This window comes from Canis lupus, chromosome X (assembly GCF_003254725.2).
Source record: "Canis lupus dingo isolate Sandy chromosome X, ASM325472v2, whole genome shotgun sequence".
Classification (NCBI taxonomy): Eukaryota; Metazoa; Chordata; class Mammalia; order Carnivora; family Canidae; genus Canis; species Canis lupus.
The window spans coordinates 42,811,730-42,837,889 of record NC_064281.1 but is presented as its reverse complement, the minus strand read 5'-3'; the positions used below and the strand labels follow the sequence as shown (position 1 = coordinate 42,837,889).

The following is a 26,160-nucleotide window of genomic DNA, read 5'->3' as shown; positions in this document are numbered from 1 at the left end:
GTACAGTTCATCATTGTCATAACATCTCAGTCTCTTGATGAACTCAACTAGCACTCTCTTGATGAACTCAACTAGCACTAATGAGAAGAATTAAAATGAGGGACGCCTTCAACTCAGGGTGTGACCCTGGGGTCCTGGGATCAAGTCCTGTATCATGCTCCCCTCAGGGAGCCTGCTTCTCTCTCTGCCTGTGTCTCTGCTTCTCTCTCTGTGTCTCTCATGAATAAATAAATAAAATCTAAAAAAAAAAAAAAAAAAACTAGGTCTGGTAGCTACACTGCAGTCCTTGAGCTAAAAGGAGATTTAATTACAATTCCCTTTTCTGCCAAATTTGTAATCTCTAGCATATGTTCATTATACAGACCACCAGGTGTAGGTCAATTGATATTGAGAAAATAAGACAAAGAAATGCTTACCAATTTGTAAGGCAGCCTCTGATAAAAACCTGATAATACAATTAACATTTGGGAACAAGCAGAGTTATCTTTCTGGAACACAGATACGATCAGATCACCTTCTGATTTCTAAAATATCACTTTCTGATTTCTAAAATGTCAGTGGCTCCCACAATGTTTTTTAATTTAATTCCAGCATAGTCAACATACAGTGTCATATTCATTTTTAAAACTTTCACCATAGGAAGGCCATTTGGCACAAGTGCAGACTCGGAATTTTTAGCTATCCATCATAATTTTTAGAATAGGACAAATAAAATACTTAAGTGTATAATAATGATGACAACAATGATTTTACAACCATGAGAGGGATTAAATTGCACTCTTTCATGGAAGTACCTATATCTGATTGGATCACCGCTTAAACTGTGAGTCAAATGCCACATCCAACTGGTTTCTTTCCTTACCACTTTTTTTTAACTTACTAGAAAGAAACAGTAAATTCTTAAAACTTAGTTGTCAAGAATGGCAGCAGAGATGATCCTCTTCGGGACTAACTACTGAGGTACAAAGAAAGTAACAAAATGCAAAAGGGCTTTTAAAAAAACAAAACAAAACAGTGTATTAAGAGTTAAGCTTCTGGTGTGTAAATTCTCTGCCAAGAAAGGAAGAGTAAAATCAAACAAGGACCCTAAATGTCATATTGAGGTGCTTCAGTGAGTCTAGATTTTTGCCTCCCTAACCAAAAAAAGGTAAAACTTAACCCAAGTAAGTTTTTGAAGGCATAGTGTGCTCTAAGTTTTATAAAACAATTCAATACTCTAATAGGAAAATGATGAAAGTTAAAGTACAATTAGATCTCAATTTGAATAATTTTTTAAAAGCTCCTAAAGGGTAATTTGCACTGCTTGAGTCTGGGCAAAATGTCCAGAAAACGAGTCAGAAAAAAGTCAACATTTAAACAGCTTTCCCAGTAGGTTACCCTTAGGTCTAACAACTGAACAATGGGTCTTTAGAAATGCACTGCTTGAATGAGGAGGCATATAAATGAATGCATGTAGCTCATTTCCTTTTATGGAAAACTACTTTCTAATTGTTCCCTAAAAATCACATGATGCTTGAAACTAGACAACCCCATAAAATATAAGAAAAAAAATCCAATTTGAGAGTATGTTTATTTCAATCCCTAACCAAAAAGCCACTAGAAATTTACCCTGGAGGGCTAAACGGTAACTGATTAAGCGAACTTAGTTAAACACTAACAAAAACACAAGGGGAAAGAGAATAGAAAGAAACCTCATGCACAGACCCTGAAATAACTGCTTTATTTTATTTTATTTTTTTTAATAACTGCTTTAGTAATAGGCAGCTGCAGGATGGCTCACTTATTGGCAGCAGCCTGAAGAAAGAAAGGAATACTCAAAGCAATGGGCAGGGCTCTTGATGGTGTGTATCACAGGACCTGAAAAGAGGCCCATTTTTAAAAATGTATTTCAGTTTTTACAGGGATATGTTGTATGTTTGCAAGGCTGAAATGACATCTACAAAAAATTCAACAGTCTACCTAGCGTACGTCAGCAGATACTCATCCTGTGGTTATTTGAATTTTCCCTTCATTCAACGGCAAGAACTAAGAGCCTATCTTATGCCATTTCTCACTTCCATACCTGCAGCCCCTTCCCTTTTTTTATTGGCTCGTCCATTCTAGATCTCCCAGAAAGTTAGGAACCCTTCCACATTCCATTTGTCTCTAGGTTTGAGACTACATTACAGTTGAAGCTCCAATACCTAGTCAACACTTTTAGGACCTTTCTATCAACTCGTCCCTCCATTTCACTTCTATTTTTGCTTTCCCATTTACCTAAACCCAGTGGCTGAAAAGCGATTGTTGGGGAGTCGCTCTCCCATCTAAGCCCTGGATAGGATCACAAGGCCATGCTATGCTTTAATACACTATCTTAATTGAACTCCAATTAAAAAATAAATGAATTCCAAAAAATACACTATCTTAGTTTGGCCCCTGAGGACATATGTTCATATTTCTTTTTTTTTAAGATCTTTATTCATTCATATGAGAGAGACAGACAGACAGGCAGGCAGAGGTAGAAGCAGGCTCCATGCAAGGAGCCTGATGCGGGACTTGATCCTGGGACTCCAAGAGCATGCCCTGGACTGAAGGCGGCGCTAAACCGCTGCGCCACCTGGGCTGCCCTGTGTTCATATTTCAAGGAGACTCCATTGACACACATCTGTACAGCCATACTATTTCTTAAATACTGAAAGACTTCCAGAGCTATAGATAACTACTTTGTTCTCCCAGGACTCTTCTCCCTGCCAACCATCCCCTAGAAGCTCCTGAATGTTCCCCATGTTTTAGCAGCTAGAACATCAGGAGGTTCCAGAACACTGCCCAGTGCTGCATCTGACATCCGGTCTGACTGGTCAGTACCTGTATTGTTTTGCACACGTTTCATTTAAGGACTGACTGCTTTGGTTTCCGTTCATGGCAGGTTAAAACTTGCAGGTGTCTAAGAGGCAGGAAGGACAACAAAGAGGAAGCTCTCTATCCCAACTCTGCTGCAAACTAGACAAAATAAGAGGTAGTGAGAGATGCAGGTAATGGGACTGCAAAAACTGCAATGAATCTACTACATTAAGTTTGAGGATTCTGAGAAGTATCCAGGAAGACAGGGTATGGCAGAACGGGATAGGGAAGACTTCAGAAACAAGGCAGAATCTAGATTCTAAGACCACCCTCAGGATCCCTGTTTCCTGATGGATACAGCTCTGTCCCCACCGGCCTGTAGACTTTTGCTTGATGGGGGACTTTTAGATTTCCTACTCCCAGCATCTGCTCTCATCTGGAAGTTCCCAACCCAATTCAACTTTCACTAACCACTGGAGCCAGGGTGCTAACTACCAGAGTTATTACCAAAGCTATGAGAAATAGAATGTGGATTGATGGCTTGGTATCTGCAGGCTCCAGCTGGACTAAGACACCACGAAAATCAATGGAGAACTGGATGTAGCGGGGCTAGATTTGACAAAGTTGCCAAGAGGGTTGGCCACATAAAGAAAACAATCCCTCAACTTCATGACTTGCTCTTCATTCCTTCCTTCTCAAATTTATACATTTATGGGACCAACGAAAGGATCAGGGAATGTAATGGGGAGGGAGACACTGCACTAAAAAGCATCTAACATGCCACAGTGTTGGGAAACCTCCCTGGTTAGCACAGTCCTGGGTAATAACATGTAATCACTGTTTCAGAAGCAGCGGTTCTCCAGTTCTTCTGTACTAAGTCTGCATCTATTTCTCTCTATTAATCCCCAAAAGGAAGTTGGGGACACACGATGAGCAATTATTCTTTGGCAGGGGCAAAAACTTCAAGAGGAAATCCCAATTAGGAAATTCTTCTTGGACTCACGGAAATGGTGTGATGTCAGGGTCAGAACTAACGAGTTATAGATATAAAACCTAGGGATTGCTCTTAAAGAAACACGTGTACCTACTCAAACCAGTGTGTGCGTGTTGTTCATTGCAGCACTGTTAGTAGGAGCAAAAACCTGGAAACAATGAAAAGAGTCCAGGAATGAGGGAACAGCTCAAGGGAAGAAGTAGACTGACATGTACTAAAATAGAAAAATCTCTCAAACACACTCTATGAAAAAAATCAAATTACAGAATAATAAGTAGAATGTTTTAAAAACTGTGTGTCTATGTGTTACCTGGATAGAAAAAGAATCCAAAGAGTCACATTGCATTATTTTTAGGGGCTATCTCTGGTGTGGGAAGTATGGGGAATGTCCTTCACATTTTATAAACATGTGTATTATTTGAATCTTTAATAGTGACATGTATCTATGTGTTATGTCATAGTGGTTCTAAAAAGGAAAATAATGACCAAAAAAAAAAAAAAGAGATAACACAGCTAGAAGAGTAGAGACAGGACATTTCAAAGGGCAGACCTTTCATTCTGAGTGGCAGATCACTGGAGTATTTAGAAACAAAGCAGGTAAATTTTCAGACAATACCAGGAGGAAAGCACTGGGAGGAAGATGGCTTACAAAGTTTTTAAATGAAAGTCAATGGAAAGAAAGTCTTTGCTATTGGCCCTATTGTCCAGGAGTGAGAAGGTACAGATTCTAAGCCTAGCTCCACAAATCAGTAGTTGTATCACCTTGGGCAACTGCCTTAATCTCTGTGGGTTTCAGGTTCTCCATCTATAAAATGAGGGTGGAGTAAACAAGTATGATTTTTAAGGTCCCTTCCACCTCTGATATTTTATAAGTTTAGTGATAATTTTTTTAAATCACTCATACATTATGCTGAAGGACGTGAGAGGACCTTAAGCTTTGAGGAATTCCAAATGGTATTTTGATTGCATAGTTATTTGAGATCACTCTGCTGGCAGGATCATAAAATGGCAGTACCAATCCTTAGAAAAGAAAAGCAAGACTCAGCTCTTTGGTGAAGCATACGACAACCTGAGGCTCAATGCTTCAGCCGTATGGCTCACTAGAGTTATACCAATATGGCCAGTGTCTGTGGAGTACCCGCTAGCCACAGACCTCAAAAACATCTAGCATGCGCTCCTGAAACGTTGCAGCAACCCTTTACCCCATGCTGTAAATTGGAACAAGGTAAGGTTAAAAATAATCCACTCTGGATTTACTGCCAAAGGGCCTCTATGGTTTTTTTTTTTTCCTTCAAGAGGGGACCACAGTGGTTCCACTAACTGATAAACAAATGGGGAACTTCCAGATTCAGCTCTGACAAATGACGAACTTAGGAGTTGTTACTCTCATCCTTAACTACAAGAAAAAGCCAGACAAACTGAACAGTCAGTAACTTTTCATGGACCTACCTGAGGATTAAGGTTACAGGGGAAACTGCCACACCTAAATCTGAAGAGACAGGTTTATCCAAAAAGACAAAGACACAAGGAGGTCTGCTCACCTGAAGTAGAGACCAACGGAACCAGAAACTACTAGGGGACACTTGGATGGCAATGACGAAAGTGCTGAAGGCTGAGTGTAGACTTGCATGAGAGTGAGGAACTTCTGAGCCTTGCACTTCTGTGGCCTCTACCTCCAGGAACCATACCAAGTTCTCACAGTAGAGATAAGAGAAAGATCCCCTCCTGGCTCTGACGAGGGGAGGGGAAGAGTAATCATGTGAAATTCCCCAGAGCTTTCTCTATACCAAAGGCCTATGCTCCAGGGGGAAATACTTTGCCTGAGCCTTATCCCAGTTGGGGGAAGGGCATTCCTCTCACTCTGGCAGACACAGACACACACACCCCACCACCCCAGCCTTCTTGTCTCACCCAAAGGAAGAAAAAAAAAAAACATATTCAACAGGGGTCTGGGCTTCCAGGAGATGGACTGGGAATGCCATGGTTGGAACAGAAGTATGGGGCAGAAAGAACAAAAACCATACCACTGGACTAAACTGTGTGAGGGTCACAGCCACAAGACACAGGCCCAACAGACACTGACACTTAACAGAAGATTATAAAATGACCTGCTCCCACATACCTTACCACAACACCAAGGGGGCTCCAGTATAATGACAGTAGGTGGCAGCTGAAAGAACTACAAGCCACAGAATCTCTCCCAACAAACTGCACTTAAAGGAAACTCAAAATCAGGCAGTGACACGAAAACAAGGACACTACAAAATTTTAACCCTCTGGCACAGACGGTTACACCAAACATTAAACAGCCCAACTTCTAGCCACTCTACCATAAATTCATAAAGGAATGAAACTAGAAACCAGTAAGAAAAATAGCTGAAGGGGCACCTGAGTGGCTCAGTCAGTTAAGCCTCTGCCTTCAGCTCAGGTCATGATCTCAGAGCTCTGGAATTGATCCCATGTTGGGCTCCCTGCTCAGCAGGAGTCTGCTTCTCCCTCTCCTTCTGCCTCCTGCTCTGCCTGCTTGTGCTTGCTCAATTGACAGGGCGGGGGGCAGTGGCAAACACATACATACATACATACATACATAAGTAAATAAATAAAATTTTTTTAAAACACAACTAAACATAGTCTTACCATACAATACAGCAATCACACACCTATACATTTACCCAACTGACTTGAAAACTTATGGCCTACACAAAAACCTACATACAGATGTCTATAGTAGCTTTGGTCATAGTTGCCAAAAGGTGAAGAATCCAAGATCTCCTTCAGTAGCTAGGTGAATGGATAGACAAACTGCCCTCTATCCAGACAATGGAATACTATTCAGCAATGAAAAGGAACGAGACATTAATACACACAAGGACATGGAGGAATCTTAAATTCATATTGCTAAGTGAAAGGAGCCAACCTGAGAGGCCTCTAGACTGCATGATTCCATTTACTGACATTCTGGAAAAGTCAAATTGATGGACATGAAAAACAGACTGTTAGTTACCAGGGGCTCAGAAGGGAGGTGCCTGAAGAGGTAAAGCATGGGGGATATTTTTTTTTAGTGCAGTGAAACTATTCTGCATGATACTGTAATAGTGGATACCTATCACGATGTGTTTGTCAAAATCCATAGAATTTATTGCACAGTGGACCTTCATGTATGCAAAGATTTTTTTAAGATGGAATGCAGAATGTGACAGAAGAATCTATATTACAAATCTGTGAAACAGCCTCATGGAAGTAGGTAGAGAGGAAAAAGGTGCTGATTCAAGAAACTGGAACTGAGTGGAGTCTATAAGACTAAAGGCAAAAGAAATTGTGCTTAAGTACTATATTCTAGTTGACAAAGTAGTTTCCCATGGAAGTTAAAGGTTAATAATTTGAAACCACCATCCATGCACACTGGAAGTTAAATAATGGATGGTGGATGGCAGGAGCCAAGTTTCTCCCTACCTGGAGTGGGAGGTTACAAATAAGCAAGGGGAGGAGGCTACAATGACCCATGTGTTAATGGAGTAGAATTAGAGATATTCATATGATCTCATGTTTAGCTTAATGTAGACACAGATGGTTACATGTAGATAATGTCTATTTATAGATATATATGTAGACATGGGTCAGTATACACGCATATATTTTTTTACTGAGTGGCTAAGAGAGCCTAAAGCATAATGCCCCATTAGAAATGAACACACCTACTGCCCATATCCTCATTTCTAATACCATTTTCTACTAAAAGGAACCAGGGCTCCCCTTGGGAGAAATGGTACATTGTAGTGCCAGGAAAAAAATAAGTGCTCTAGAAAACCCCACAGTGACAGGGGTGTATCAAAGGGAAACAGAAAATTGAAAGAGCTCCAAATGGCCAAAACTGGAAAAATTTGAACAAAATAAAGTAGAAATGGATTATAACCCAAAGTTTAAACAAATGAGTCCCTGCTGACATAAATAAGTAGTTGAATAAATACATGGGAGAGAAGAGACAAATGTCCCATGCAGAACAATTCCAAATATTTTCTCAAGGAGGTGGAGCATAACTCCCTAGTCTTAAGTGTGAGCTATACAGTGAGTTCCTTCCAAAGAGTACATTATGGAAAGGATGAAAAGTAAGTTACTTTACAGTGGAGAAAGCTGACAGACACTACCTCAGCCAGAAGATCAAGGTTAAAATCAGCAGCCTAAGTAATATCAACAATATACAGCCTGGATATATGATATGATGAGAATGGTACTTTACTTCTACTCTTCCTCCCTAAAACCTATAACCCCAGTCTAATCATGAGATAAAAAAAATCAGACAAATTCCAATTGAGGGACATTCTATAAAGTACCTGAGAGGTATTCAAAACTGTCAGCTGGTGCAGCCGCTATGGAAAACCGTATGGTGGTTCCTCAAAAAATTAAAAATAGAATTACCATACTATCTAGTAATTCCACTTCTGGGAACATAACCAAAGGAAATGAAAATGCTAACTCAAAAATACTAACTCCCATGTTCACTGCAGCATTATTTATAATAGCCAAGACATGGCAACAGCCTAAGTGTCCATCAATGATGAATGAATAAAGAAACCGTGGTATATACATATACAATGGAATATTATTCAGCTATTTAAAAAAATGAGGAAATCCTACATTTGTAACAGCATGGATAGACACTGGGAGCATTATTCTAAGTGAAATAAGTCAGACAGAGAAAGACAAATACGTGTGAGCTCACATTATATGTGGAATCTGGAAAAAAAAAAGAACTCATAGAAAAAGAAATCAGATTTATGCTTACCAGAGGCAGGGGGTGGGAAGATGGAGAATTGGAGAAAGGTGTTCAAAAAGGTACAAACTTCCAGTTCCAAGATTAAAAAGCACTAGGGATAGAATGTACAACATGATGGGCTATAGTTAATAGTTAACACAGCTGTATGATATATAGGACAGTTGTTAAGAGAGTAAATCCTAAGAGTTCTCATTACAAGGAAAGGAACAATTTTTTTCTTTTGATTCTATCTCTATGAGATGATGGATATTAACTAAACCTACTGTGGTAATCACTTCACAGTATATATAAATCAAACCATCATGCTGTAAGCCTTAAACCTATACAATGATGTATATCAATTATTTCTAAATGAAACCAGGGGAGAAAAGAACACAGGTATGTAATGAAGTTTAAAAGCTACTGAAACAAAAACCTGCCAAGGTCATCAAAAACAAAGTCAGTCTGAGAAACCATCATGGCAAAGAGGAGTTCCAGGGTGACACGGAGACTAAATGTCATGTGATATCCCAGATAGGTAAAAACTAATTACATATGAATAAGGCATTTACTTTAAATAAGATAAAAATATAAATAGATGGGAAGAGATAAGAAAGCACGGATTCTAAAATCTGACCAGATATTTTCCTATCAAGTAACCTAAAGGAAGCCTTGAAAGCCTGTGGACATCATAATAAGCCTCATTTTGAGGGTTCAGCATATAAAACTGGTATGGTTTATGGCCCCAAAGAGTTTTTGATACAGGACACTATTTTTTTTTCAAGCTCAAAAAGCAGCAGTAACAATTGCCATCCTCCCAGGCTAAGTATTTAAGGAAGTTTGAGTATGATGAGGGTGATGGGCTCTGAATTCCCTTTCCTTATCCTCCCTGTGCCATCCACACAATTGCTTGAGTCAACTGAAGTGCTAACAGGAGCCCATGAGCTGGAGCCCAAGATGTTTTCCATTTCTCTCTGGAGGAATACTAGAAGCTTTCCTTGCAGCATGGCAGAACAAACACAACTGTTTCACAGCTTACTTGGTGGATTTCACACACTGTCATGTGTTCCATTTTCAAAGACATTCTTTCTTCCCTGGGACATTGGGAGGTTTGTTGAGGCTTGCAAGGGTGGTCTGGGCACGTTCTCCCACACGAGGGAGACTCGGCCTGCTCTCCTACTCTGCCTGGGCTTTGAAGTCATCTGTGACTCTTCTAGTTTATTCCCCATATCTAATTAGTCCTATCAATCCCCCCTTTTGAAATTTCTCCAGAAGTGATTATCCCTTCCTCTCCATTCCTGTTGCCTTAATTCAGGCCTTTTAATCTTTTAACTAAACTATTTTTAAATAACAGTTTAACCAGTCTGCTATTCTTCAACCCACTCTTCCCCTGACTCCATCCTCCATACAGCCATAAATTTTTGAAAAGACCAACCTGATCATATCATTCCTCTGCTTTTAAATCATTTGATAACTCCTTGGTTACAAGATAAGGTCCTGAAGCATAGACAGCCTAGCTCTCACCCAGACTTCTAACTCGATCTCCTACCCTATCCCAGGCTATCCTTCCTCCTACTCCCACTGTCACCATCTCTGCCCCCAGGAGCCTCAGACCTCAGATGCACAGACTGTGCTGCCTGAGTAGAAAAGGCACTCTCATGCTCCTGTGCCTTTACCTGTGTTGCTCTCTCCTGCCAGGAAAGTTTCTTCACTCAAGAATTAGGAGTAGCAAGGCACTTGAGGTAGAAAGACAAAGAGGTGAGGGAAACAAGGGTGCTGATGAGTATTATTAAAACAGCACAATGCCATGTTTCTAATCTGGGTGCTCCATAAATACCGAATAACTGAACGGGTGAATGAATGAATTGCCAAACCATGATGTCCAGGCTGCAGAGGCAGGCAAGTAAGAACAGATGGGCCATAAGAACAGCTCTGAATTTTTTCCTATTACTCAAACTCTTTTTTCTGCTTCCCTCCCCCTTCCCTTCTTTGAGACCTCAATGTTTATGTTTCTTCTCATTTACAGACTACTATAACACTACCACAGATGCATTTAACCATGCCATGCATAATTTATTTATTCATTCCTCATAAATCAATCCCTCTAGCCATCTGGAAAACAAGAACCACTTCTACTACCTTTCAAGCTCCTTTTAACTAATCTTTTTAGTACGTGCTATTGTGCCTGGTACAAAATGTAGTGTTTTAAAAAAAAAAGCAAAAAAAAAAAAAAAAATGTAGTGTTTTATGCACAGCCGTACAAAATGTAGTGTTTTATGCACAGCCGCACCACTGATATCAAGGACTTTATGACCTTTTTTCTGTTGTTGTGTACATTTCGGAAATCCTGTGTGAAAACATTAAATAAAGTACAAACAATTAAAAAGCAAAGCAAGAAAATTATATCACTACAGAGCATAGTAAATGGACTGAATTCTGTGTGCAACGCATAGAAAACAGCTTTGTTGTTTTATGGTCAAACCTCGTCATTCACATGCAGTCCTGTAAAGAAAGGCAAGTGAAAAGTGGCAAAGGCCTATTAATGTAAGAACACATTCTACAATCACAAGCAATGTCTACATCTCATCTGCCTTAGCTTTTGGGTGTATTAAATAGGAATAAGAGATACTCATACTTGGTTGCCTCCATTGCCTACTGAGAACAATGTGAACACAAAAAGTACTTTGGTGATATGGACACTGTATGACATCATTTTTGGTTAGAAGCAGTAATGATAACTAAGCTAAACTCTCTGGATTAGCCAGAAGGCTTATGAGCGGTGGTCAGTTTAAGTTTATGGATAGCCTATCTGGCTACTCCACCAGAGCCAGTAATTGTTCTAACCCATTCCCAAGGGTTCTGACTACGCATAAGTGGAAGTGATACACAAACACATGGCCCTTTCATAGAAGGAGGCAAATGTGAAAAATCACTAAATACCAAACCACGAGTACCTTTCTTTTATGAACTTTAAATTCAGAGGCTCTCTTCTACTGTTACTACCTTTGGGTGCCTCAACTAGACAATTTCTTCTGAACCTGTGGTTTTCATACTGGCTATGTTCTTCCCAAGTTGGTCACCTCCACAGAAAGGCCTTCCCTAACCTTTCTAACTTTCTAACCTTTCAAAAGTATTTTTCCTCAGTTATCCTGTATTGTCATTCACTCTATTTCCATCTTGGTAGTTATCATGATGGGTAAATAACTAACTGGTCTGTTTGTTTACTAATTTCCCCAGCTAGATCTAAATTCCAGATCAACTTGGATCATACCTATGTTAATCCCACCACTGTATCAGTTCTACAACAGTGCTTGCTTCATATCAGGTATTCAAAAAGTATTTGTTGAATGAATGGGTGAAGGAGCTTGTCCTCACAGACAAGGTTAATCCAAACTTGTTAGCATGACATTCAAGGCCCCAATTTATTTATTTGGGCTTGTATTCTGCCTTTTTATATCTCTGTATATTAGGCCTATTGATATCTCTGTAAAAGCTCACTTTCTGTCTGGAATGCTCTTCTTCCTACTAAATAACTTGTCGTTCAAGGACCTTCCCAAACATACCTTTTCTGTGAAATCTTTTCCAATCCTAGACACACAGAGACAAATATAATGCTTCCTTTGCTAAGTTCTTATAAGAGTTATAACACTCAGAATATAGGGTTATAACAGAAATAAAATAATAATAATAACAATGAGAGCCTAACATTTTATTGAGCAGTAACTTGATGCTGGGTAAAATTATAACTACTTTATGTTACTATTTCATTTAGTCCTGAAAATGACTCTAAGAATTAGGTATTATCATAAGTACTTAATGTTTGTTTAGCCAGCTAGAATCAACTTCATGAAGGCAGGGAGGGTACCTTAAAACCTTGCTAAATCCCAGAACCTAGCCAAATTTCTACAATATCATAAACCCCCAATACAAATTTGATAAATAATAAATTCTGACATAGGTTTTTGTTCTCTGACTCTCTCTTGAGAATGGCAATCCCAATCAGTTAAAAACCAGACAGTAAAAATTTAATATCAAAGTCCTTTCTAATTATAAGAAACTCAGAAGTCAGAAAAGAAATGGGTGACATATCTGGCTATGTATAAATTTATAATATTTGTAGATTTTTTTAAAGTAAACAAGAACAACACAGAAATGGAAACAATACACTCCACCTACATTAGACAAAACATTAGTAGCAATAAATGAAAAGCTGCTAGAAAAAGATAAGAAAAGATAAAAAAAAGATAAGAAAAGATAATCAGCCCATCAGAAAAACAGGAACTTCACAGAAACAGGAAACTTCCAGAAAAAGAAATTTAAATGGTTAGTAAACATGCTCAACCTCATTAAACTAAAAAAGTTAAAATTAAAACAATGATGAGTATTTATTATTTTATTTTCCCTACCATAGGGTAAAGATGAAAAAATTCTAATATTCAGCACAAGAAAGGCTGTGGGAAAATAAGCACTCATATACTCATGCTACAGAAATGTTCTAATACACTTAAAAGATACACACACACACACAAGGTTGATCATTGCAGCATTGTTTATAATAGCAAAAGATTGGAAACTGAAATGTACATCAGGAAACTTAGTTAAACAAACTATGGTATAGCTATACCATGAAATTATATGCAGTTATTGAAAAGAATGTTACTGGAAAACCAAATGATAGAGGAAATTCTCCTTTTATAAATGTATTCCAGATAATAAAAGCCCAATTATCAAAAAGGGAGAGGATTTGAACAAACACTTCATTGGAAAGGAAATAAGGTTGGCAAATAAGCACATGGAATGATGTTCAACATCATAAGGTATTAAGGAAATTAAATTAAAACCATGATGAGATAACACTACACGCCTATTAGAATACCTAAAATAAAAATTACCGAAAATACCCAGAGCTGTTAAGGATAGGGAACAAGCAGAACTTCCATTCATAGCTAGTTCAGATGTAAAATGGTATAGCCACTCTGGAAAATGGTTTGGCAGTTTCTTATAAAGTTCCACATACATTTACCACACGACCCAGTGATCCCATTTCAGGCTATATATAGCAAGGAAAAAGGAATGAATGACCTGAATTCATCTCTAAGGCATTAGGCTGAGTGAATGAAGTCAGTCTCAAAGGTGACATACTATGTGATTCCATGCATATGACATCCCGGAAAAGAAAAAAATACAAGGACAGAGAATAGATCAGTGGTTACCAGGGGCTGGGGTGGAGGAGATATGGCTGCAAAGAGATATAACAAGAGGGAACTCTTTGGGTTGTTGAACTGTTCTGGATCCTGTCAGTGGAGGTGGTTACAAAAGTTTCTGCATGTGTTAGGACTCCTAAGACTGCACCAGAAAATAAATGAATTTTACTGTGTATACATTAAAAAATAATTTTTAGAAAGACAAACTGTCATCAACAGTAATGCTACCTTCTATTTCTCCATCTAAGGGAGGAACATCATCTCTCATGGAAAAATCCATAGCTGTCCCTGGTATGTCCATCAAGTCTTCATCACTGGAGCTGCTCCGGAAGCTATTGAGACTCCCCTGCTGAAAGCCTCTGTTATCCATGGCTCCTGTGCAGAAAGAAAAACAGGAGGCTTATCACAGTGACCTTCAAGCCCCTTACCACTATCTTTTATTTATTGTGGTAAATACACATAAAATTTACCATTTAAACCATTCTACACTAGACAATTCAGTAGCATTAAGTTCATTTACAATGTTTTGTACTTATCATCACTCTCCATTTCCAGAAATTTGTCATCATTCCAAAACAGAAACTCCAGACCCATAAACAAAACTCCCCACTATCCCCAGCCCCTTTTAACTGCTATTCTCTGTCTCCATGATTTGCCAATTCCAGACATTGCATATAAATATAATCGTACAAAAAAAATATAATCGTACAATATGTAGCCTTTGGTGTTTGGCTTCTTTCATATCTCATAATGTTTTCAAGGCTCATCATGTTCTGGCATGTATCAGTACTTCATTCCATTTTCAGACTGAAAAATACCCATTGTAAAGATAGACCCCATTTTGTTTATTCATGTATCAGTTGATGGACATTTTGGTGGTTTTCACCTTTTGGGTTACTACTGATTCTATTTTCTATTATTGAAGTATAGTTGACATACATTATATTACTTTCAGGTGCACGACACAGTGATTCAAAAATTCTATACATTACTCAGTGATCACCACGATAAGTGTAGTCACCATCTGTCACCATAAAATGTTATTACAATATTATTGACTATATTACCTATGTGGTACTTTCTATCTCTGTGACTTATTTACTTTATAAATGGAAGTTCCTGCCTCTTCGTCCCCTTCATCTATTTCACTCATTCCTCACCCACCTCCCCTCTGGCAACCACCTGTTCTCTCAATTTGAGTCTGTTTCTTTGTTCATATTTGTTTTTTTAGATTCCACATATAAGACAAATAATATGGTATTTGTCTTTCTCTGTCAGACTTATTTCACTTAGTAGAATACCCTCTAGGTCTGAGTAACATTCCACTGTGTATATATACCACATCTTCTTTATCCATTCATCTACCAATGGACACTTGGGTTGTTTCTATATCTTAGCTATTGTAAATAATACTGTAATAAACATAGGGGTACATATGTCTTTTTCAAATTAGTGTTTTCAAATTTTCTTGAAGTAAATACCCAGTCATGGAGTTACTGGATCACATGTTATTCCTATGTTTAACTAAAGAACCCCCACACTGTTTTCCACAATGGTTGCACCAATTTACATTCCCACCAACAGTACACAAGAGTAATCTTCTCTCCACATCCTCACCCACACTTGTTATTTCTTCTCTTTTTGATACTAACCATTCTGAGTGGGGGTGAGGTGGTACCTCATTGTGGTTTTGCTTCGCATTTCCTATCACTAATAGTGATATTGAGCATCTTTTCATGTCTGTTGGTCATCTGTATGTCTTCTTTGGAAAAATATCTATTCAGGGTTACTGCTTATTCTTAGGTCTTCTTTCATGTTCTTACTTGGACAATACAGATATGCAAACTACTTAGTATGTTTAGTTTCCCTTCAGATGGAATGTGCCTCTACCTTACCATGTAGTTAACAGCAGTTTTTTGAGAATCATGCAAATGAGCAAACCAAATGAGGGCATGTGTACAAAACTCATGGGAGTTCAAAAGTAATCAACTAAGAGGCGCCTGGGTGGCTCAGCAGTTGAGTGTCTGCCTTCAGCTCGGGGTGTGATCCTGCAGTCCCGGGATCAAGTCCCACATCGGGCTCCCTGCATGGAGCTTGCTTCTCCCTCTGCCTCTGTCTCTGCCTCTCTCTTTCTCTGTGTTTCTCATGAATAAATAAAATCTTTAAAAAATAAAATAAAATAATCAACTGAAATAAAACCTAGACATCAGTACTAAGAAATGTGCTGGCCATTTAGGAATAGAGAAACATTAACTTATGGCTCTGATTCTCCCAGAGCTCATAACACAATGCAGATGCTCAGAAATACTGGGAAAAAGAGTCATGTTATGCTGTTTAATGTTTTTCTCTGCTCAATAATTTAATATTAAAGATGAAACATTTCCTACATCCCAAGTGTTAATCTTCAGATTATAAATTCTACTCAAAAAAATCTTAGCATATTGATTTAAAAAAAATAGCATTATAGTCAACTTTACTTCACCTAGCCTTGCCCCCTCCATTTTTTAAAATGAAAATCTTGATCCAAAATCATAGTCAACATAGTTATTTTGGGTTTGACAAATAATAATCCTGTTGAAGTATTCCAATCCTTTTGAGAAACTTCTTACTTTATTAAGGTTATCAGAATTATATGTGATGAATGTGGAAAAATCAGATAAATTAAGCAATAGGGCCAGAAAACTGGAGCAACAGATAAATATTTTAAGCATTGGGCATAAAGGATAAATAACCAACATTTACCAGGTACTGATCAATTTTTAGGCACAGGGCTATGTGCTTAAGCTAAACTCTTTTACTTAACTTTTCCAATGATCCATGCCGAGGCATTATCACTCCTAGTGCAGATGAGGAAACTCATGAAGCTCAGAGAGCCTAAGTACTTGCCCAGTTAATATTTTGTAAAAAGTCAAGCTCTAAATCATGTGTTCAACTTCCTTAATAACTCACTTGTAATAGACAGCAGATTGACTGATGTGTGAGTGACATTTATGAACCACCTACTATGTACAAATCATTGTGGGACAGAAGGACAGATACAAAGATGGTGCTGGGGAGGCCAGATGAGATGAAGATTTAGTGACAAAGATTTGAGAGTTATCAACATCAAGGTGATGTTGAAACCAAGAGAACAGATATCCCAAGGAAAATCTGTCATTCACTTATGGATAAGGACATATATAAAGAAAAGAAATGCATCCCCAGCAGCCTCCCTTAATATGCACAAAAAGCCTGAACTGTGTACAGACATGAACAAGAAGTTCCTCAGGAACACTACCATGCTTATGTATGTGGTGATATATGGTCAGGTAGGGAAGGTAGGGTCATTTATCCAAAGGTACTAATTAATAATGAATAATATACAAAAGTATGGATCAGAAACCATTTGCTCAGCTACAAAAACTCTAACCTTGCTATGTGGATCGAGTGGGTCCCAGGAAACTGAGAATCCATCCTCTGTGGCCTGAGCAGAGCTCCTTGGTTGCTGCTTGTAAATCCTTCGTCCTTGCTGGACACTTTCCCCTGCTCTACTCCTTCCTTCACTCCCCTTTTTTTGAGCACTTCCACAACAAAAATGTTTACCCAGAATGCCCTGTCTCAGTTGTCGCTTCTAGGGAAACTGATCTACTACAGGATCCTTATCAGTTTTCTCCTATTACTAACAACACAGAGGAAATTCTGAATTTTTCTGTCTTCCATACAGGAAGAAGTGTTTTTACCATACAGGAAGAAGTGTTTTTACTTTTTATCTAAGGAAAAAAAAGAGCCCCTCAGCTCTGGATCTGAGATCACAGATCCTTCTCCACCGTCGTCTGATTTATTTTATTTGATCCTTTAAAGAAACCTACTATCCCTAACTCTCATCTCTACCTCAGGCTCTAGTCCTGAATTCCCAAGAACTCCACTTGACACTTGTATTGCTACCTCAAACTCAACAGGATGAAAATGAAAAATATAGCAGAAATAATATCAACTTAAACGCAAACCATAAAATCAAAACAAGACATGTTCCCTGTCTTCACCCTCCACATCTAACTTTCCTTTTAAAATGCAGCTGGCATCAGAGTCAATATTTGTAGTTAATATTTGTCTAATTCTGGATTTACCACATTCAACAAACTTACAAAAAGTACTCTATCTCAAGAGTAGGTATTCCAGGTTTCTAGAAATCTTACCTAAAAACAAACATCATTTTAGCTGATGTGAAGAACTGAGGCTAAAAGAGTAGCACAACTCCAGAGGTTTTCATTCTGTTTATATTTATTAAATGCCCATACTGTGACTAGCCCTGGAGGAAAAAGAAGGCAAGAAAATTTGCAAAATAATACAGAATCCTTTTCCTCTCTCTTCACTGATCGCATTTCATTCAGGAAATGATGTAAAATACACAGTGCCAGCAACTTTACATTAGCCACACAAATCATAGGAAGAAAAAGTAGGAGGAGTCCAAAAATAATTTATATCTGACTTTGGAATATGTCCTGTAGTCATATTTTCAGATGGGTGTACCTATTGTTCTAGGAATTCATGAAAACAAAATAATGACACTACAGGATGAGGGCTTGCAAAGGAGAAGCTGGAAAAGTTTTCAGTTTTCCCAGAGGGACCTTACAAACTCCTTCCTGTAACCCACTGACATAGAACAATCCAGCTAAATTCAGCTGCCTCATTCTAAACATTTCCTGGAGCAGCTATCTGGTTCACTGTTTAGGTTATAAAGTGCTTCCCTAATAAGTACATAGAAAGAAAGAGTCAACAAAGAAAATTTGAAGTAGCAAGTAAATCAAGCAAAACAGATGCTATAAATAGGAGTTCAACAAAGGAAATAAACATAATTGTTAAAACTCAAAAGTGATATTTGCGTATGGATAAGCCACTCTGGTCCAGCCATTGGTTTTATTTTGCAGATAGAAAAAAAAGTTCAAGAGAAAAAGTTAAAGCAGCAGAATAGTGAGGAAATAAGGCTCCTTACATTGAGACTTGAACCCACGTGCAGTTAAACTCCAAGCCCCTGGTTCTCTCCAAAACAGTTTGCAGCTTCACTGTGACCTGTCAGCCCAGAGAATGGTCCATCTGGAATAAATCAAACTTCCCTATGGCCACGAACCTGAAATCAGCCAGAATTTCAGGTAGGAAAGGAACACAGTAAGGGGATTTGAAATATTATCCCAGCTAGTGGATTACATATAGGGCCTGTCATATAATGGAGGATCAGGGAGGAAGGCAATTGGGGAAAATGTTTTGTTGATATTTGTGTTACACAGCTGACATTTTCAGCTTAAAGGCACTTTTAGTGCCTTCTGTCACTTTCTTGCTTAAAATCATAAGCTGGTTCCCCAATGCCCATAGGGTCAGGTTTAAATTTCTTCTCACGGCATTCAGAGCCATATCAAATCTAGATTCCATCTTATCTTCTCCCACAAATTTATTATACTCCTTATAAGCCACGTACTTTTGCACCTCCATGCCTTTGCTCAGGACAGATACTCGATCTAGAATCCCATCCAGTCCTCCATCCCCTTTGCAGCCTGATGAAATCCCATTCATTCTGTTTAGGGCCAGCTCAAAAAAGCTTTTCCCTCAACACCTCCTTTGTTCAGACATCTATGTTGATTGCATAATATCTTCCACTTTGGTCTTCTGGCTACACCATGTCCTTCTCATTTCTGTTGTCCCAGCAACTCTAGTGTTGTTCCAGAGTAGGTGTTCAATAAATGCTTACTGAGGAGTATTCCAGTTGGGGAAGAAGAGCTGACAGCCAATCAATGTATTTATACGGCTGACACTCAGTAAATCTATTCCTTGCACCGTGAGGGTAGGGAACTGGGGATATGAAAAATATGTTACCCTGTCACTACTCTCAAGGAATTTATGACCTAGTTGAGGAGAGAACTTTCATACAATGCAATTACAGAACAGCTAAGTGCTAAGCTGTTCGAATAAGAGTGCAACTGGTATTCAGGAAATGGAGAGGATACTATAAGCCAGAGAAGGCTTCCTGAAAGAAGAAAGAGAGGGTATTCCAGGTCCAGGGGGGGAAAATAGCCAAAGTCTTGAGATAAAAATGTGGCTGGCATTTGTGCTTGACTACAGGGCAGGATAGGTATCTGTGAGGAAATGGATGGAGATAGATCATGGAGGACTTGGGAAGCCAATGGAATCACTGTGGTTTTTGAGGAGGAACATGATTAAAAAAAAAAAAAAAACATGATTTTAAGAGGTAAGTGTGGCAGCAGTACGCTGGAAGAGAATGAAGTAAAGGGCTATAGGAAGGCAGTTTGCTACTTCCTGTTTAAATGTAGGTGATTTGGGAAGGAGGGGTGCATATTGCCAAAGGCTGTACTGCAAAAGCAAGGTGTGGGTGGCAGGGGATGGTGCTAGTTTATGTTATGCCTTACTGACACCTTGTTTTACTAGTGACAGTGACATCTGTCGGCACAAATACATTAATACTTCCATCTCAACTAGCCCATTTGGCAAAAACAAATGTATAAACCAATGGGTGGGCTGATACACATGGCCCTTCAATGAGAATATAAAAAAATACATCACACATTCCAATGCTAAGAAGCACAAAGAAGCAATAAGCTTTTCTATTTCTTATTTTTGCTCCACAAAAATATCTATTGACCTGCACATGGCATTCTGTGTAAGTAATATATGCCAGATGCTGCAAAAGTGGAAAAGAAAGAATGCAAGAGGAAGAAAAGCTTGAGAGAGACATTATAGAATCTACCAAGATATAAGTATTATCGTATCATTAAAAATAAAACATTAAAATGATCCTAAGTATAATACTAAAGGTGATAAAAACTGACAAAGACATGATAAAATCAATTTTTTTCTATACATACACTTTGAGTTACCTGAGGACAGGGTAAATCTTTGTTCCCAAGTGCCAGACACAAAGAGAGAGTTCAGGAAACAATCTAGTTTATAGTCCAATTCCAGTTTTAGTTACATTATTTTGAGAAGCAGAAATGAAATGCAAACCTTGCTGTGTAGTCTCTAAGAGCCATGGAAGGTGCTTATTTCAGAGGTTTGGGTTAGCCTTCTCTATCTGTCAAATTGTAGGTAAAAAATCCCAGGAGGAAATAATAGTGCTGCTTCTCAGAATGTAGTCTTCATCTGGGAGTCATCCTCACAGATAAGTATAGGTTATGAGAAAAGACAGGACTCAAAGCAGGCAGTACCAGAGCAGCAGTTCTCAAAATTTTTGGTCTCAGGATCCCTTTAGTCTTCAAAATTATTGAAGAGCTTAAAGAGCTTTTATGTATATGGGTTCTAACTATAGCTATTTATTAGAAATTAAAATCCAGGAATGTTAAAAATAAATATTTGTTAATATATTTCAATATAATAATGCTCCAATCACTATACATTAATATTTTTAGGGGGGAGTCTATATTTTCCAAAACAAAATTAATGACAGGCATTTTGAAAATTTTTTTAATGTCTGCTTTAATAAGGGACAGTTAAATCCTGCTTCACATATTCCATTAACCATTGGAGCAATGACATCACCTGTCACACAGCTTTTTAAAAACTCCACTGTATATTCATGATAAAATGAAAGTGAAAAAGGAAAATAATATCTTAATATTAAACCACACTGACTGCTGTGAAAATGAAGAAAGTGACAACTAGTATTTTCTATAATTTTTTTCCAAGAGTAATAGCCATGACATATATAAAGAGATATTTCAAACCATTAAAATTGGATCCCAACAGACGAACAGCAAAAATACATTAGTAGATAATTTATTAAAGAAAAGGGCAAGGGGGCTTTAAAAATTCAGAGAAGCTAAAATTAAAACAATCATGTGCTATCTTCCCTTAGCAGATCAGCTTTTCTTTGGTTTTATCTCAGAGACTCTGAATGTAAGAACACTGTCATAAAAGCTTTCAAGAGAGAAATGAACAAGATGGCTAGAGAAGCTCCATGTGGTTCAAGGACAAGCGTCTGTCACACCTCACAAAGACAATGCTCAAAAATTAGAGATCACTTTCACTTTGGAATATATGAGTAAAAGTCCTAGAGTTTAACAAACTGAATAAAGAGCATCACATTTGAAAGAGTTGCATGCAATAAATAATGACAGTTTATTCCAATACCATAAGATTGGTATCACAAGGAAAAACTATCAACATACTTTATCAGATTAACAAATAAAATTTTAAAAGCCATAATTATTTTAACAGATGTCAAGAATGGATTTTTAAAATTTATATTTATCCTGGATTAAAATTTTCAAAATATTCTGAGTGGAGGATTTCAGTCTTCACGTGATATAGAATGTTTAAATTAAAACCAAGCTGCAAAATAGCATTCTCTTTAATACAGGAAGGCAATGATGCTTCCTTCCTGTTGCCAATTATATTTAATATAGTGCATGAAAAACTTTAAGATGTAAAAGGGAAGAGCGTACATAGGCAAGGAAGAAATATGATACTCAGATGTTTAGACTGCAGACATATATCTATACAGCTCTAAGAATATTAACTAAAATAACTAAATACATGAATCCAGAAATTATAAGGTAAATAAGTCAGAAACAACTGCATTCCTATGTACTAACATAGAACTAGAAAATACAATTATTTATGATAGAGACATAAACTCAAAATGCAATATTAGTTTTTTGGGTTTTTTTTTTTAAGATTTTATTCATTTATTCATGAGAGACACAGAGGGAGGCAGAGACACAGGCAAAGGGAGAAGCAGGCTCCACATTGAGCCACTCAGGTGCCCTTACAATATTAGTTTAAAATTTACAAAAGTCAAATAGAAAAAAAATGAAGATATAAGTCAAAATATTTATCATGCTCTTGGATGTAATGTCCGAATATAGCAAGAATGAACAGATACTAATTTGAATGGTACTACATCTATATATTAATCTAAAGTCCCCATGGCATCTTTTATACAACTTAAAAGATTGAAAGTGAAATTCACCTAGAAGAATAAATAGGCAAAGATACTAGTGTATGCATTATCCTCTTAAAAATTCAGTTTACTGGGGCACCTGGGTGGCTCAGTCTGTTAAGCATCTGCTTTTAGCTCAGGTCATGATCCCAGAATCCCAGGATAGAGCCCCGCATCAGGCTTAGCGGGGAGCCTGCTTCTTCCTCTCCCTCTGCCTTTCCCCCTGCTTGTGCTCTGTGTCAAATAAAGAAATAAAATCTTTAAAAATTTTTAAATAAAAATTTAAAGATTTTAACTCAATTTATTTAAACAAAAACACAAATATTTTACCCAAGTCTACCACCCCCACCCACCTCCACTTCTGGAAGCCACCAACCTATTCTATGTATCCATAAGCTTAGTTTCTTTTTTTAGATTGTACACATAAGAGAGATCATATGGCATTTATATTTCTTGGACTCATTTTACTTAGCATAATGCCCTTATGTTCCATCCATGTCATTGCAAATAGCAAGATTTCATTCTTTTTTATGGCTAATAGTCCATCATGTGCATGAGAATGTGTGTGTATGTGTGTGTGTTTCATTCTTTATTCAACCATTGATGAACACATGGATTACTAGATCACATGGTAGTTCTATTTTTAATTTTTTGAGGAACCTCCATACTGTGCTCCACACTGGCTATACCAATTTACATTCCCAATCAACAAATGTGCAAGGATTCCCTTTTCTCCACATTCTAGCCAACCTCCTTATTTTTAGTCTTTGTGATAACAGTCATTTTAATAGGTGTGAAGTGATTGCATTTCCCTGATGATTAATGATGTTGAGCATCTTTTCATGCACTGTTGACCATCTGTATGTCTTCTGTAGAAAAATGTCTATTCAGACCTTCTGCCTGTTTTTAATTTCATTTTTATTAAAATTTCTAAGTTCTATTGGATATTAGAACAGATATGATTAACAGATATGATTTGCAAATCATAATTTGCCCCTTAACAGATATGATTTGCAAATATTTTTCCCCTTTAAGTTGCCTTTTCAATTTTTTGATGGTTTCCTTTGCTGTGCAGAAGCTTTTTAGTTTGATATAGTTCCACTTGTTTATTTTTGCTTCTGTTGCTTTTGCTTTTGGTGTCAGTTTAGCCAAACATCACCAATACCTATGGGAAGGAGCTTACTGCCAATGTTTTCCTCTAAGATTTTATGGTTTCAGTTCTTACATTCAAATCTTTAACCATTTTGAGTTAATTTCTGTACCTGGTGTAAGTCAGTGGTTCAGTTTCATTCTTTTGCATATAGCTATCCAATTTTCCCAAGACCATTTATTAGAATCTGTCCTTTCCCCACTGTGTATTCTTGCCTCCTTTGTTGTAAATTAATTGACCATATATGTGTAGGTTTAATTCTGGGTTTTCTATTCTATTCCACTTATATATGTCTGTTTTTATGCCAATATCATACTGCTTTAATTACTGTACATTTATAATACAGTTTTAAATCGGGGAGCAAGATAACTCTAGCTTTTTCTTTCTCAAAATTGCTTTGGCTATTGGGGGTCCCCTATGGTTCCATACAAATTTTAGGGTTATTTGTTCTGTTTCTGCAAAAATGCCATTGGAATTTTGATAGGAATTGCACTGAATCTGTAGATTGCTTTGTGTAGTATAGACATGTTGCCAATATTAATTCTTCCAACCCATTAGCATGTAATATCTTTCCATTTATTTGTCTTCTTCAAGCTCTTTCATTAATGTTTCGTTTGTTTCAATACACAGGTCTTTCACCTACTTGGTGAAATTTATTCCTAGGTATTTTATTCTTTTTGATACAATTTTAATGGGACTGTCTTCTTAATTTTTCTTTCTGATACTTTATTATTACTATATAAAAACGCAACAGATTTTTGCATGCTGATTTTGTATTCTGCAACTTTACTGAATTCATTTATTAGTTCTAACAGTTGTTTGGTGGAGCCTTTAGAGAGGAAGAGAGAGAGAGAGGGAGGGAGGGAGGGAGGGAGGGAGGGAGGGAGATAGGTAGACAAATCTAATGATCTCAACAGTTTTTATATATAGATAAAATAGTGACCGTTTTAGTTCTTCCTTTTCACTTTAGATACCTTTTATTTCTTGTCTTGCCTAATTGGTCTGACCAGGATTTCAAAACTATGTTGACTAAAAGTGGTGAGAGTGGGCATCTTTGTCTTCTTCCTGATCTTAGATGGGAAGCTTTCAGCTTTTCAACATTCAGCATGACGTTCAATGTAGGTTTCTCATATAAGGACTTTATTATGTTTAAGTATGTTCCCTCTATACTCACTTTATTGAGAGTATTAGTCATAAATTAATGTTGAATTTTACCAAATGCTTTTCCTGCATCCACTGAGATGATATGATTTTTATACTTCATTTTGTTAATGAAGTGTATCACATTGACTGTTTTGCAGATGTTAAACCATCCTTGCATCCCTGGAATAAGTCCCACTTGATCATGGTGCATGAACCTTTTAATGTATTGCTGAATTTAGTTTACTAATATTTTGTTGAGGATTTTTACATCTATGTTCATCAGAGATATGGGTCTATATTCTTCTCTTCTTGTGTAATTTTTTCATCGTTGTCTGGTTTTTGTATCAGGGTCATGCTGGCCTCATAAAATAAATTTGGAAGAGTTCTCTCCTCTTCTAGTGTTTGGAAGAATTTCAGAAGAATTACTATTAATTCTTTGAATGTTTGCTAGAATTCACCAGTAGAGCCATCTGGTCCAAGACTTTTTTTATTGGGAGATTTTTGTTTCAATCTCCTTTCTAGTAATTGGTCTGTTCAGCTTTCCTATTTCATCTTGATTCAGTCTCTGTAGGTTGTATATTTATAGGAGTTTATACATTTCTTCTAGGTTGTCCAACTTGTTAATGTATATTTGTTAATAGTAGTCTCATGATCCTTTGTATTTCTGTGGTATCAGTTGTAACTACTCCCTTTTCATTTCATTTTATTTGAGTCCTTTCTTTAATTTTTGGTGAGTCTAGCTAAATATTTGTCAATTTTGTTAATCTTTTCAAAGAATCAGATCATAGTTTCGTCAAACTTTTCTACTATATATTTGTCTCTATTTCTCTTATTCCTGCTCTAATCTCTGTATTTTCTCCCTCCAACTAAATTCCATCTTTCTTTCTTTTTCAGGAGTAAAGTTCAGTTGTTAATCTAAGACTTTTCTTGTCTCTTTAGATATACATTTGTCACTATGAACTTCCCTATTAGAAATGCTTTTGCTGTGCCCCATAAATTATGGTATATTACATTTTGATTTTCATTTGTTTCAAGGTAGTTTTTAAATTCTCTTTCAATTTCTTCATTAACCGATTATAGGTCAAACACATTTTATTTAAACTCCACATATTTATGAAATTTCCATTTTCTTAAACATAAATATGCAAACATCCTGTCAGATTTCAATCC

At 37.3% G+C, this 26,160-nt stretch overlaps 1 protein-coding gene across 6 annotated transcripts in view; it reads right to left on the bottom strand.

Annotated features, from left to right (window-relative positions):
* The window catches only part of CLCN5 (chloride voltage-gated channel 5), a 155,198-nt gene that overhangs the window by 31,590 nt on the left and 97,448 nt on the right, over positions 1-26,160 (bottom strand). For all 6 annotated transcript variants that reach the window (XM_025468637.3, XM_025468641.3, XM_025468639.3 and 3 more), the window contains one exon: positions 14,000-14,146. In XM_025468637.3, the coding sequence (XP_025324422.1) occupies positions 14,000-14,146 (147 nt within the window). The remainder of the gene's footprint in view (positions 1-13,999; positions 14,147-26,160) is intronic.